The 13,422-nt window shown below is 35.5% G+C and overlaps 1 protein-coding gene across 1 annotated transcript in view; it reads left to right on the top strand.

Annotated features, from left to right (window-relative positions):
* The window catches only part of OSTM1 (osteoclastogenesis associated transmembrane protein 1), a 38,971-nt gene extending 30,212 nt beyond the window's left edge, over window positions 1-8,759 (top strand). The window contains exons 4-6 of the mRNA XM_082668793.1: window positions 388-555; window positions 2,843-3,008; window positions 6,742-8,759. Of these exons, the coding sequence (XP_082524919.1) occupies window positions 388-555; window positions 2,843-3,008; window positions 6,742-6,797 (390 nt within the window). The 3' untranslated portion in view covers window positions 6,798-8,759. The remainder of the gene's footprint in view (window positions 1-387; window positions 556-2,842; window positions 3,009-6,741) is intronic.
* The last annotated feature ends 4,663 nt before the right edge of the window (window positions 8,760-13,422 follow it).

Raw genomic sequence — 13,422 nt, 5'->3', positions numbered from 1 at the left:
GTGAGTATAGGATAGATGAGGGCAGATGTATAAATGACAAGATAACTTAGTAAATTTTTGGTATTTAGGTATCAATAATTTGGTATATGAGCTAGTGTTGCCCTCAGTTAACAGTGGCTAGTGCAGTGGTTTTCAAAATTCAGGGGCGACTAGAAAGTACCAAATATTTTGCTGTGTGCTACATACCAGTCTCTATTCCTTGGGACCTGTAATACAGGTAAGGGTATCCCTATTTTATAGATAAAACCGAGGCTCAGAGTGGTTTAGCAACCTGGCCCACACCACAGCTCAGCACTTTAACATACTCTATTATTTCCTCCAGGAGGGCAAATAAGTTTAAAAAATGTAATGTTTATTGTGTGTATTTTATGTGCCTTTAACTTTTAGGGGAGCGCACACAGTCTTCTTCAGTTAAGAAATTATTCAGAAGTATGCAAAAACTGTCATGACGCATACAAAACTCTGAGTAGTCTGTACAGTGAAATGCAAAAAATGAATGAACTTGAAAATAAGGCTGAATCTGGAACGCACTTATGCATTGATGTGGAAGATGCAGTAAGTACTTTGCTCCTGATACAACACGTGTTTTGCAGTGTTGTTGAATGTGCCTTCAGTATTATTATTGGAATTTGCATATGGTGTCTTCAACCAGAAATAACTAGTTGCTAAGTAGTAAAGTTTTAGAATATCCTGATGTGTCAAACTAAAATGGAAATTAATCAGATACTTCATAAGTAAGTTGATAATTTGGTATATTTGACTTCTTTTTATTAGAGTATAGTTGATTTACAATATTATATTAGTTTCAGGTATACAACATAGTGATTTAATATTTTTATAGATTATACTCCATTTATACATTTTGTTTTTTTAAGTTTGATAATGTGTGTCATTTTCAGAGGTGTGGGTATATTGTTAAATGTTTTCATTTCAGTTTCTTGTGCACTTGTTGCTAATTCAAGAAGTCTCTAGGTTTTGCTACAATATGTTTCTGAAGCCATTCCTCAGTTACTTCCTATCCTGTTGCTTTATTTCTTTATATCTATTACCATCTGAAAAGTTTTGTTTACTTATTTGTAGTCTTTCTCCCCTTACTAAAATATAAGCCATATGAAGACAAGGACATCATTGTCCTTTTTTGTTCACTGTTCAGTATCTAGAACAGCGCCTAGCAAATAGTGGGCCCTTAGTAACATGTATTGATTGAATGAATAGTCAACAAAAACTCTTTTTTCCTCCGTTGAATAGCCTGCCTTTACATGGGGCACCACTAGATGGCAATCATGCCTTTTTATGGGAATACGATGCCTGACTATTGAGGCATTAGAGGAAACTGAAAATTTATTGTCAAAAAGCAGAGAACTTGTGGTCAAAATTGGTAAACTTAATGTTTGAGAATGATGAGTGTGAATTATAGCAGCTCAGAGTGAACATAGTGGATCTGTAATATTCAGAATGGTAAAGAGCACTTAAAATGGATACACCATGGGGATTTTTGTTTGTTACTGCTCTGTTACTAATGTTTAGAGTAGTACCTGGCTTCTAGTAGGTTCCCAATAAATAATAACATCTTTTTAAAGAATAATAGTCTCTTTCTTTTTTTTAAAATAAAGAAGAAAAATGAATATTGGTTCTATGACATAAGTTGAATTACACAGGAAATCAACATGACCAACCTATTTTAGAACATCCATCTTGCAATAAGCAAAAATTACGACAGACGTACAGTGCACCATTTGTAAACCATATCTCAATTAAACAAAATCTAGGCAAGAACAGTTTTAAAAGCTAAATTTGGGGCTTCCCTGGTGGCGCAGTGGTTGAGAGTCCGCCTGCCAATGCACGGGACAGGGGTTCGTGCCCCAGTCCGGGAAGATCCCACATGCTGCGGAGCGGCTGGGCCCGTGAGTCATGGCCACTGAGCCTGTGCGTCCGGAGCCTGTGCTCTGCAACGGGAGAGGCCACAACAGTGAGAGGCCCGCGTACCGCAAAAAAAAAAAAAAAAAAAAAAGCTGAATTTGATAGTTTCCTTACATCGTTTAGCCTGTTTGACAGAAATCATGAGCTCAATGAAAGTGAGGTACTGCAGCCCCTAAGTGTATCTAGGGGCTAAATAAGATATTAGTATTGTCTAATAAAGTTTCCATGACTCATTAGATATTATATACTTAAAAAATTATTTGCTGTGAGTATGAATCTTTCCTAATATCTTAGATAAGCTATTAAGCATTTCATAGATATCATCTCTTGAAAAGAAGCCCTATAAAGCTGATATTTTTATCTCCATTCTAAAAATATTACAACAAGCTCAGTGAGATTACGTAGGTAACATATGAAAGAAAATATTTTGTTTGTTTGTTTTGTGAGACTTCCCCTCCCCCCAGTTTTATTGAGGTGTACTTGACAAATAAAATTATAATATATTTAAAGTGTACAGTGTGATGATTTGATATACATACATATTGCAAAAGGATTCCCACAGTCTAATTATTGACATTCATAACCTCACATAGTTACCCTTTTAAATCTTTTTTAATGAATGAAGCACAGTATATTTCTATTGATACAAGTTCTGTGTTTGAAGTCTGTGAAAAGCTGACATTCTTTGGACAGTATTATGAATTTACAATATGAAATTTCTGTATGGATATAAATTTATACAATGACTAATCATGAACCAGCTTATTTCCCTGACAGAAGAAATTGTCCTCAACTATTAATAGATTTTTTAGGGATGTGTATTTAGTCTAAATTTGGGGTTCTTGTTACTGACAAAATAATTTTATGAAATTGAAGACAAATTAAATATAAAATAGAGTAACATTATTTGTTATTGTTTCAGATGAATATTACTCGAAAACTTTGGAGTCGAACTTTCAACTGTTCAGTCCCTTGCAGTGACACAGTGCCTGTAATTGCTGTTTCTGTGTTCATTCTCTTTCTACCTGTTGTCTTCTACCTTAGTAGTTTTCTTCACTCAGAGCAAAAGAAACGCAAACTCATTCTACGTAAGTTTCTTTTTATGGTTGTTTATTTACTTAGATTAAAAACCTGTATTTAAAAAAATCTAAGCCTGTTTTAGAAATAATATATACTCTGAGAACTCAAAGTATATTAGCCTAAAACAGCTCTCTTCTTCAAATTTTACAACTGTGCTCACTACCAGAAGAGATGTGTAAGTTAAGTGACTTTATAATCAAACTTTAACATACAGTATCTTTCAGAAGCTTTAATTGAGAAAGCTAGGTTCCCTGGAATAAGGTTGACAACAACAAAGGAATAGCAACAAAGGCTTTGCAGACCTGAAATGGCCATAATAGGGAGATAAATAGTAGAGAGCTCTTAGGCCCATTGGCAGAACCACCCATGACAGAACCACCAAACAAGTAGCAGGCAGGGAGAAACTGTAGCTTACACACAGACAATTTGTTTATGAACAAATTGGAATTGTAGTTGCAAGAAAGTTACTTGACATATAGCATGTGCTCAGTATGTGTTCATTCCTTTCCTTTCTCCCCATCAAATAGGGCAGAGCAGAAAAAAACACTAACTAGAAGGTCCCAACTAGCCAAAGAAAAGTGACCTCCAAATCTCATAGGTTTCTTGTTTATTATCAGAATGAAAGTATGGGCTTATCCCTTAGTAATTTTAGTTTTTTTAAAAAAGAATGTTTTCAGGAGAAAAAAAAAGTCAGGCTTTTTTTCTCTTAAATATTATTCCTAGTTTAGGAACCTATGATATAAAAATTCTTTCCCTTGTAAATTTCTTCTGGCATTTTTTTCATGATTTATCTAACTTCACGTCTAATATATCTAACTTAAAAAAAAAAACAGATTGCTTGTAGATCAGTTTACATTGAATTTGTAATGTCTTGTCACCTCAAAAGGCTAGCTACTAGAGGAGAGAGTCTTTATCGTGGGTGTATTTAGTAAAGTATTTTGAAGATTGCCAGCATTCTGTAAATATGTAATAACTCGGGCCTAAAAGTGCTTCTTTAGGGTAATAACAAAATATTGCAGGGACCTCACTGTTGAGAAACTTTATTTTTCAGGGCTTGGTGTACTTTTAAAGTTTAGCATCTTATTTGCTTTGCAAATCTATTTAACTCTACAGAAGATATATAGTACTTCTGATCAGTGTTTTTGTTCGTTTGTTTTCACAATAAAAGTCATTACCATCCATCTGCTTGTATAAGCCACAAATCCTTTTGTCATTTAATTTCTTTTAATATCTTTCAATTTCTTAACTTTTTCTTTTCTTTTCTTTCCCCATTCCCTTATTCCCTCCGCTACCCCTTTTCAATTCATCAGCAAGTACTGCCAGCTCTATTTCCAAAAATATATCATAAATTATCTTTTCTCTATCCCCACTGGTAATACCTTAGCCCAGGCCATCACCGTCTCTTACCAGCACTAAGGCAGAGGTCCCTTAACTGGTATCCCTACTTCTACTTCTTGACCCACTACAATCCATTGTCCGTATAGTGGCTAGAGTAAATTTTTAAACACAAATTTTACCACGTGCTCCTCTCCCATTTGAAACTCTTCCCGTGTACCCGTCGCACCTAGAATAAAATACAGACTTATTCCAAGGTCTGCTCTCCAAGCTGCATGTGACCTGATCCCCATCTGCCTTCCTAAACTCCTGTGTCTACCCCTCTCCTTTCTCATGATGCTGTATGTAGGCAGTCCGGCCTTCTTTCTGCTCCTCTCAAACGCCAAGCTCATTCACACTGCCCTCTTTCCGAGGTTCTTGTATTTTTCCCTCCCTGCTTTCCTTGACTGGCTCCTTGTCATCCAGGTCTTAGGTCAAAGGTTACTGACACAAAGAGAACTTTTATGACCCCCCAACCTAAGAATACACCCTGTTTAAAATTCTTCTGTATCATCTTTCTTTAATAGCATTTAATCACTATTTAGTCTATTCCAATTAACTTTTCCACTTATTTTCTACCTCGTTTGTCTACCCTGACTCAACTGTAAGTTCCATCAGAAAAAGGATTTTGTTTATGTTGCTCACCACTATATCACCAGCATCTAGAAAGTACCTGGCCCATAGTAGATACTCAAAAATATTTGTTGAATAAAAGAACATTGTACTTAATGTTAGCAACTCCTAGAGTGAGTTCCTTAAGATACTAGTCCTGTGAAATTCCTTTTCAGGAGCTTCGTAATGTACCTGAATATAAATTAAGGCCTCTGAGATTACATCCCCCAAACTTGACAATAGGACCTTTGCATAATACCTATTAATGTTTCGTAGAAGCATTGTTTACGAATTAAATGATGAACTTAAGGAAGTGCTAGTGTAAGCAAATAGTTCTTGTGCTGATACCTCATGGAAATTTTAATTTACTTTTCTTTATGCTACCATTTTCTTTATGCTACCATTCATCAAGTCCTATGGTAGGAATTAGGGATTTAAAAAGGAACAAAGCACAATAGATGCCCTCAAAGAACATACCGACCATAATCCAATCATTACAACAAATGTAGTAGAAGTGCATACAGTGTGGTTGGACCACAGAGGCATAGAAGACAAACTCTGCATTTGGGGTGTTGGAATTCACCATTAGAAGATCCCTGCAGTAGAATTTTGGAGGATGTAGGTAGGGATTTATCAGATAGAGAATAAGGAAGCAAGAAAGTTGTATTGCTACCTGGTTAGTTTAATGAATTTGGTAATTAGAAACTAGATTACTTTTAATAGTTTTAAACAACATTTAAAACAAAAAACCCTTTTGATTTAGTTTACTTCCCAGATCCACTGAAGGCTTAAGAGTAGAGTTTCAGTTTAGGCTGTTTTTTAGTTTAAGTTGCTTTTTAAGTTTAGGCTGAAACAATGCACTGGTCCAGGAAGCCATGTTGTCATCTTCTACTTACAGTTGTCAGGGGAGACCCTGATAGAAACTAGAACAGTGGTTCTCATCCTTGGCCACATATCAGAATTGTCTGCAGAGCTTTCGAAACACAAAAACAAAAATTAAATGTCTGAATCCCATTGCAGACCTTCTAAATCATAACCTCTATTCTAGTGTTGAGAACCTCTGAAGTAGAGAGATTCCTAGTTATCCAATGTAAGATACTTTCACTATGGCATGGTTGTTTTTAATTTCTGGAACATGAGAAACATTCATGTTTAACTAAAGAACAAAACATATTACCAAGCCAAATAGCCATGATTTTCTTTATTAACTCTAATGACTCAGTCCCTTTAGCATCATGATCAAAACTGATTGTACATATTTTATTAGCTGCCATATATGGTTGTGCACATGTGTGTAATATCCAACTCACTTTTCTTTGTAAACCATTTGAATGTTTGTTTTTTTAAACATTACAGAGTTCTTTTACTGAATTCTTTTAAGAGAAATTTAGATTTGGATTTCTAGATTAGACTTTCAAATATATAATTTTATTATTATACTTTACAGCACTTCCATTTTTAAAGTAGAGTACTTTCATTTTTATTACATATTTAAGACTGTATTGTTCAGGATGATATAAATTACATGTTTTATTTGGCACTGCTTCTAACAAAATCATGTGCAGCTTCTAGCAAAGTTATATCTTTTGAGGTTGGTAGAAAAAAATAGATTTAGATTTAATTCTTATAAGATTGAATCTATTCAGATTCAAACATGGAATTAATAGATGAATACTATAGTTTACATAAAATAATGAATAATTATGTTTAGAGAATTAAATTTAAGTTAAAATATAATACTTTTGATTTATTTAGCCAAACGTCTCAAGTCCAGTACCAGCTTTGCAAACATTCAAGAAAATTCACACTGAAACCTACAGAATGGAGAATTGACATCATATCCCATGGATGAATGGTGGAAGACACAGCTTGGTCCAAAAGAAGATAAACCGTGATTTGACAAGTCAAGTTCTTAAGAAATGCAAGGACTTCAGATTTATTTTTAAATAAGAATTTTCAATTTTTCTTTCCTGTTCCACCCCCTTTTTAAAGGTTTGGCTATTTTTAATTTACAGGCATAGCAATGTTGTCTATCTTAAAGTGTATTTGTTATACTAACAAAAGATGCAAGAACAATCTTGTTTTATTTTGTAGGCATATTGTTACTATTTGAGACTTCCAGTATCTCCTTAGTTAACATAGTATCTCTAGTAGCAAAGTTTTTGAGAACTAACATTTAAAAATTAATCAGTTATAGCAAAGACTTTGAAAAAAATTTACTTGCCGAAAAGTAGCAAGTCCAAAGATTAATTTAAGTTTCTCACCATTGCAGTATTATTGTCACATATATTTAATATGTCATATATTACAAATAATATGTAATTCAATCTCTGGTTTCCTTAAAGTCATTTTTGAAACCACTAGTTATAAACCTCCCCCAAAATTTTTAGAAATGGAAAGGCCCATTACATTTACCTTTGTAAAAAGATTTATGGTAACTGGTTTCTTACTTAACTTTTATAAATAGTGTTTTACACCTTATTTTTGCCTTTATTTCATAAGTAATTTGAAATCACTGGACTGCTTTATTATATTCAGGGCAAGATGGATTCTTTTTATACCAGGGATTTGCATTGTGAATTATATTATTTGGCAATTTATAATTTATTACCTCTTTAAATCAAATGTAACATTGTCACAATGTATTTAAATTATGATTTTTTAATAGGAATTTTCTCTTGGGATATATGGGGAGTTTTGGAGGGGAAAAAAAAGGAGGAGTAAAAAAGCTTTTAAGATTCAGAAAATAGACAGGGACCTGAGGGGATGCTCACTATAAGAGTATTGAATGGTTCGTACTGGGGGGCATGAGTCAGAAAGAGAATCTGATACAGAAAGTAGTTCAGTTAAGATGATGCTTATTTTTTTCCTAAATTATTTAAATCAGATAAAAGTGATATATGATTGAAATGAAGTCAGATACTTCACACTCGAAGAAAACAAATTCCTTTTTGGAATGTTTATGTCAACCTTTCAAAAAAGCTTCATTTCAGAATTGTTCACATTTTTTTCCCTCAGGTTTTTAGCATTAGGTGTTTCACTTGTTAATTCCTTCTAGCTGTCTTGGTGGAAATAGGCTTTCTTTTCTCTTTCTTTCCTTCTTTCTTTCTTTAATATAAAGCCTACTTTATATAGAAAAACAGTTTGCTTAATTGGTACAAGAATCTGAATCCTTTTATACACTGTAAAATGCTCTTACAGAGAGACAAGAAAGTGTTTTTATTATTTTTTAAAATGTTTACCATATATGCAGAGTGAAAGAGAAGCCTCATCCTTGGATATGCAACATATCCAAAAGCTGTTACAGTTTTTCTAGTCTGCTGTGATCCATTTAAAATGTGCTGGGGTTTATTCTGCTGTTACTGTTCATGCTGCTGATGCTAATAGCACTGTCTTGATTTGAAGCATATGGTTGAGGGCCATTGAAAGCAATCTTTCATTAATGCAGATAAAATCAGTTTACATGTACAAAGTTACAAAATGGCATATTTGATTCTGTAAGAGGTGACTCTTTGAGCACCTTTTAATATCATGTATTTCTGAAAACCATTGCTTTTGGATATGGTTGCTAATAAGCACTTTACAAAAGAAAAGGCAGCCTTTAATATTTTTCTGGTTGAGTCATTGCTCTTTAGAGGAGCATCAGCAATAGATTTCAAAAATAAGCATTAAGCACTACCAGTAAAGTGTGTAAATATTTCACTTGTAAAGTCGTATTGAAAAGTTCTTTGCATAGTTCTGAATTCTTAGGTTCACAGCATATGTGTGTGCACCAGAACACCTTTAGTTTTTTGGCACTTTGAAATAAACAAAGTAGCTTAAGGAAATTAAAGTGCTATATTTTATTTTTATTATTTATTTTTTTATTGGCTGCATTGGGTCTTTGTTGCTGCCCGCAGGCTTTCTCTAGTCGTGGCGAGTGGAGGCTAGTCTTCGTTGAGGTGCGCGGGCTTCTCATTGCGGTGGCTTCTCTTTGTTTCAAAGCATGGACTCTAGGTGCGTGGGCTTCTGTTGTTGTGGCACGTGGGCTCTAGAGTGCAGGCTCAGTAGCTGTGGCGCATGGGCTTAGTTGCTCTGCGGCATGTGGGATCTTCCTGGACCAGGGCTCGAACCCGTGTCCCCTGCATTGGCAGATGGATTCTTAACCACTGCGCCACCAGGGAAGTCCATATGCTGTATTCTTACAATAAAGTAAGCTACAGAAAAAATGTTATTAAGAAAATCATAAGGAAGAAAAATATGTTTACAGTACTGTACTGTATTTATCGATACTATAAGTTTATGTCATCTGTTTGCAAGATGAATTGTCTGTCAGTACCTACATCAGTATTGTCTTATATGATGCAAAATACTGTAGATGTTATACGTATTACTAACACTAGACATCAGAAATGAAGAGATAACGTGAAAAAGAAATTCAGTTTATTTACAGGTATAACAATTCATGCATTGATTATGAAGAAGCAGCTATATGATTGCTTTATGGTAGCCTAGGATAATCAATACAATTGCTTCATGGTAGCCTAGCCTGCTCACTAATGAATGAATTGTTATAAAATTTTTATGGCATGCATAAAATTTTTATGGCATGCATTATTGCAGTCATATTCATGATACAGTATTGGAAACATAATTATATATTTTTAAAAAACACTTCCCTGTGATGATAGGCTAATACACAGTTTCTCCAATTATGAAAGAGAGAGGCATACTGTACAGTTACGTAATTCTTTGAAAGCAAAGTTATAAAACAGTAAGAAAACTAATATCATTAATGTTATGTTAAATATCACTCACCCTGTGCCTATGTAGGGATAGGCTATCCACTTCAATACAAGTCTTGCACATGATGTTCTACACATATATTTTTGTATATATGTTGAAAAAGAATCTGTGTATGAGTAGACCTGCACATTTCAAAGACATGTTGTTCAAGGGTCAACTGTACCTTAAAGAAATCACTATTGCCTTCTGGCTTGCAAATTTTCTGATGACAGGTCTGCTGTGATTCTTATATTTGTTCTTCTCTATGTAACATTTTTATTTTCTGACTGCCTTCAAGATTTCCTCTTAACTTTCAATTTTCAACAGTTTTACTATGATGTGTCTTGGTATGTTTATCTTTGTATTTATTCTGCTTGGGATTCTCTGAGCCTCTTGGATTTTTTGGTTGTATATCATTAATTTTGGGAAATTCTCATCCATTATACCATCAAATATTCTTCTGTCCTGTACTCTCTCTCTCTTCTCCTTCTGGGACTCCAATTAGATTTATGTTCGACCATTTGATATTGTCCCACAGCTCTGTTGGATGCACTCTTCTGTTTTATTCACTCTCTTTTACTTTTATGTTTCAATGTGCATCATTTCTATTGACCTACTTTAGGTTCACTGATTCTTTCTTGTGCTGTGTCCAGTCTACTAATAAGCCTGTCAAAATGATTCTTCATCTCTTGATACTGTATTTTTATTCCCAGGGTTTCCATTTAACTCTTTTTTATAGTTTCTATCTCTCTGCTGAAATTCTCTGTTTTTGTATGTTGTCCACTCATTCCACTAGATCCCTTAGCATTTTAATCACAGTTATTTTAAATTCCTGTTGGATAGTGTCAATATCTAGGTCATCTCTGGATTTACTTCTGTTAACTACTTTATCTCTTGACCGTGGATCATTGTCATTTTTTTCTCTTGCTTTTTAATGTCTTATAATTTTTTTTTTTTTTTGCAGTACACGGGCCTCTCACCGCTGTGGCCTCTCCCGCTGTGGAGCACAGGCTCCGGACGCGCAGGCTCAATGGCCATGGCTCTCGGGCCCAGCCACTCCACGGCATGTGGGATCCTCCCGGACTGGGGCACGAACCCGTGTCCCCTGCATCGGCAGGCAGACTCTCAACCACTGTGCCACCAGGGAAGCCCTTATAATTTTTGATTGAATGTCAGACATTGCATGTAAAAGAACAGTAGAAACTGAGGTAAATAGTATTTATACGTACAGTGGGCACACCTCTCCTTCTCTTGGGCCATTAGTGTGGGGGTACCAAGTAACTCTCAGTAGTAGTTGATCTGGGCTTGGGTTTTATTGTTGATATTGTAACCTTCAATATACCACAGCTTTAAAATTCATCCAGTGGTGAACTGCTGCTACTTTGTGTTTAGTGAGTGGCCTAGAATGCCAGGGAGTTTTTCTCAGTGACCCTGCTTCACCCTCTTGCTTTCAGCAGACTGCACAACTATACTACAAGTGGAATCTCTACAAGTCCTGCCCCTCCCTTAGCTCTAGGGATCTGTTGCTTGTTTCTTTGAGCAAGTTTTGTGGTTGGGGCAGGCAGTGTTTTCCCCGCTAGCCTCAGTCTCATGCAGGCCCCGGGCTCTTGAGCTTTATAGGTGCACCTCATTCTCCCCATGGCAGTCAGACTCTGCATTGTAATGGGGGGGGACGGTTCTTAAATGAGAGTAAGTTTCCTGTCCCTCTCTCACTGGCAGCACACCTAATGCTTTGCATTAGGGCAGGATCCTGGTCACAGGTGGGTTTCCTACCCCCCTCTAGCATCTGATGCTTTTTCCTTCAACTTCTCTACCACAGCCTTTTCCTGGAACCAGGGAACAGGAAGGTTTTGTACCACTCCACTAGTGGCAAATGGCTCTTTCTTTGTATAAAAGAACATGGGTTTCATGCCTTTAACCCAGCGCCAGATGGTTGTTATCTGCATGCCTGTGTCACCAAAGGGTGGCTCTTTCAGTTTTCCTGATCTATCCCCCATTTTTCTTATGAACACCCAGTGGAGGCCTATAGAAAAGAGCTGGCAAGTGAGGGCAGACTCTTCTTGTATCTGTGCCTCCTGGAGATTCTAAGCTGTCACACTGGCCCATACTTTGTCTTTAAGCATTTGTTAAAATTTCGGGTTTTTCCTCTTACTGTTTTGGCTGCTACTCTTCCTTCTGTACTCTGCCCAAAGAAACATAGTTTGTTGGAGCAGAACTTCTTGTTTTTCTATATCCTACGTGGGACTGGAGCTCATTGATTGCTTCTCTGTTGTCAAGTTTTTTCTTGACAGCAAATTGCTGTGCAATTTATTTAATGGGTAAAGAGATGAAACAAAAAAAGCAAGGTTGATAATGATGGAAAACATAAATAGGAACTAAATCCCAAACCAAAAATATAGTAGCTGAAATGAACTCAGTGGAAGGGTTTTATAACCAATAAGACATGGTTGAAGAGATGATTAAGAATAAATTAGAAGAATATCTCCAGAAGGAAACCTGCAGAGAAAAAAGTTTGTAAATACAAATGGGGGTGGGGTGTGTAAGAGATATAGGGGATATCGTGAGAAGATTTAATATAAGTGTATTTAGAGTCCCTGAAGCAAAGGAGAGAGAAAAATGGAACAGAAACAATTTTTGAAAAGATAATAGCTGAGAATATTCCCAAACTGGTGAAAAACATTGTCACAAGTTAAGAAGCCCAAAAAGGATTTAAAACAAACCCAAAAACCTAGTCACATTCATAGTAAATGAAAACCAAGGAGAGAATCATACATACATACAGCTAGAGAAAAAAGACATTACCTTCATGAGAGCAATAATTAAACTTATTGTTAGTTTCTCAAGAGAAATAATGAAAGCGGGAAGGTAAACGGAGTATTTTCAAAGTGCTGAAAGAAAGTAACTGACAATCTAGGATTCTATGCCCAGCAAAAATGTGTTCTTCAAATTGAAAGGGGAATAAGGCATATCTGGGCATAAAGTCTGAGAGAATTATCACAAGCAAGGCCTGCATTAAAGGGAATACTAAAGATCGTTCTTCAGGCAGAAATAAAATGAACTTAGGTGGAAACCCAAAGGCACAAGAAGGATAAAATAGATAAATAAATCTGAATAATTATTGACTATACAACAATAATGCCCTGTGGGATTAACATATATATAATGAAAACACATAACAATGGCATAAAAATCAAAAGAGGATTCTTGGAGTTAAAATGTTTTAAGGTCGTTGTATTATGTGGAAAGAAGGTTATTTCTTTAGGCTGTTTCTGGAAGTAAAATTGATTGTCAAGTGGGTACTGGTAAAGAATTTTTTTGTTTTTAAGTTGGATTTAAGGTGTATTCTGACTCAGATCCAATTCCACTCCTTTCATGACATCTTTTATGATTTTCTTCTGCTCTTGACTCTTCATATTTAAGAAAGCAGCTTGTCATAAAGGAAAAAACGAGGCCTTTAGAATTAGACCTGGGTTTAAACTCCTGCTTTTTCCCTTCCTTGGACAGGCAATTTACTTCCCCTTCCTTGGACAAATAGGAGGTAATAATACTGGCCTTACAAGATTATTGTGCAAATTAAATGAGATTAGGTATATGAAGAGCCTCCAGTGCAGCGCCCAGTATCTAGTACTCCATACTCTGCTCAATTGCACTATGCAATTCGGCACTTGATTA

Source organism: Grampus griseus (assembly GCF_964374135.1).
Source record: "Grampus griseus genome assembly, chromosome: 13".
NCBI lineage: Eukaryota > Metazoa > Chordata > Mammalia > Artiodactyla > Delphinidae > Grampus > Grampus griseus.
Note: the sequence above shows the minus strand (reverse complement) of the source record. Positions and strands in the feature narration are given on the sequence as shown.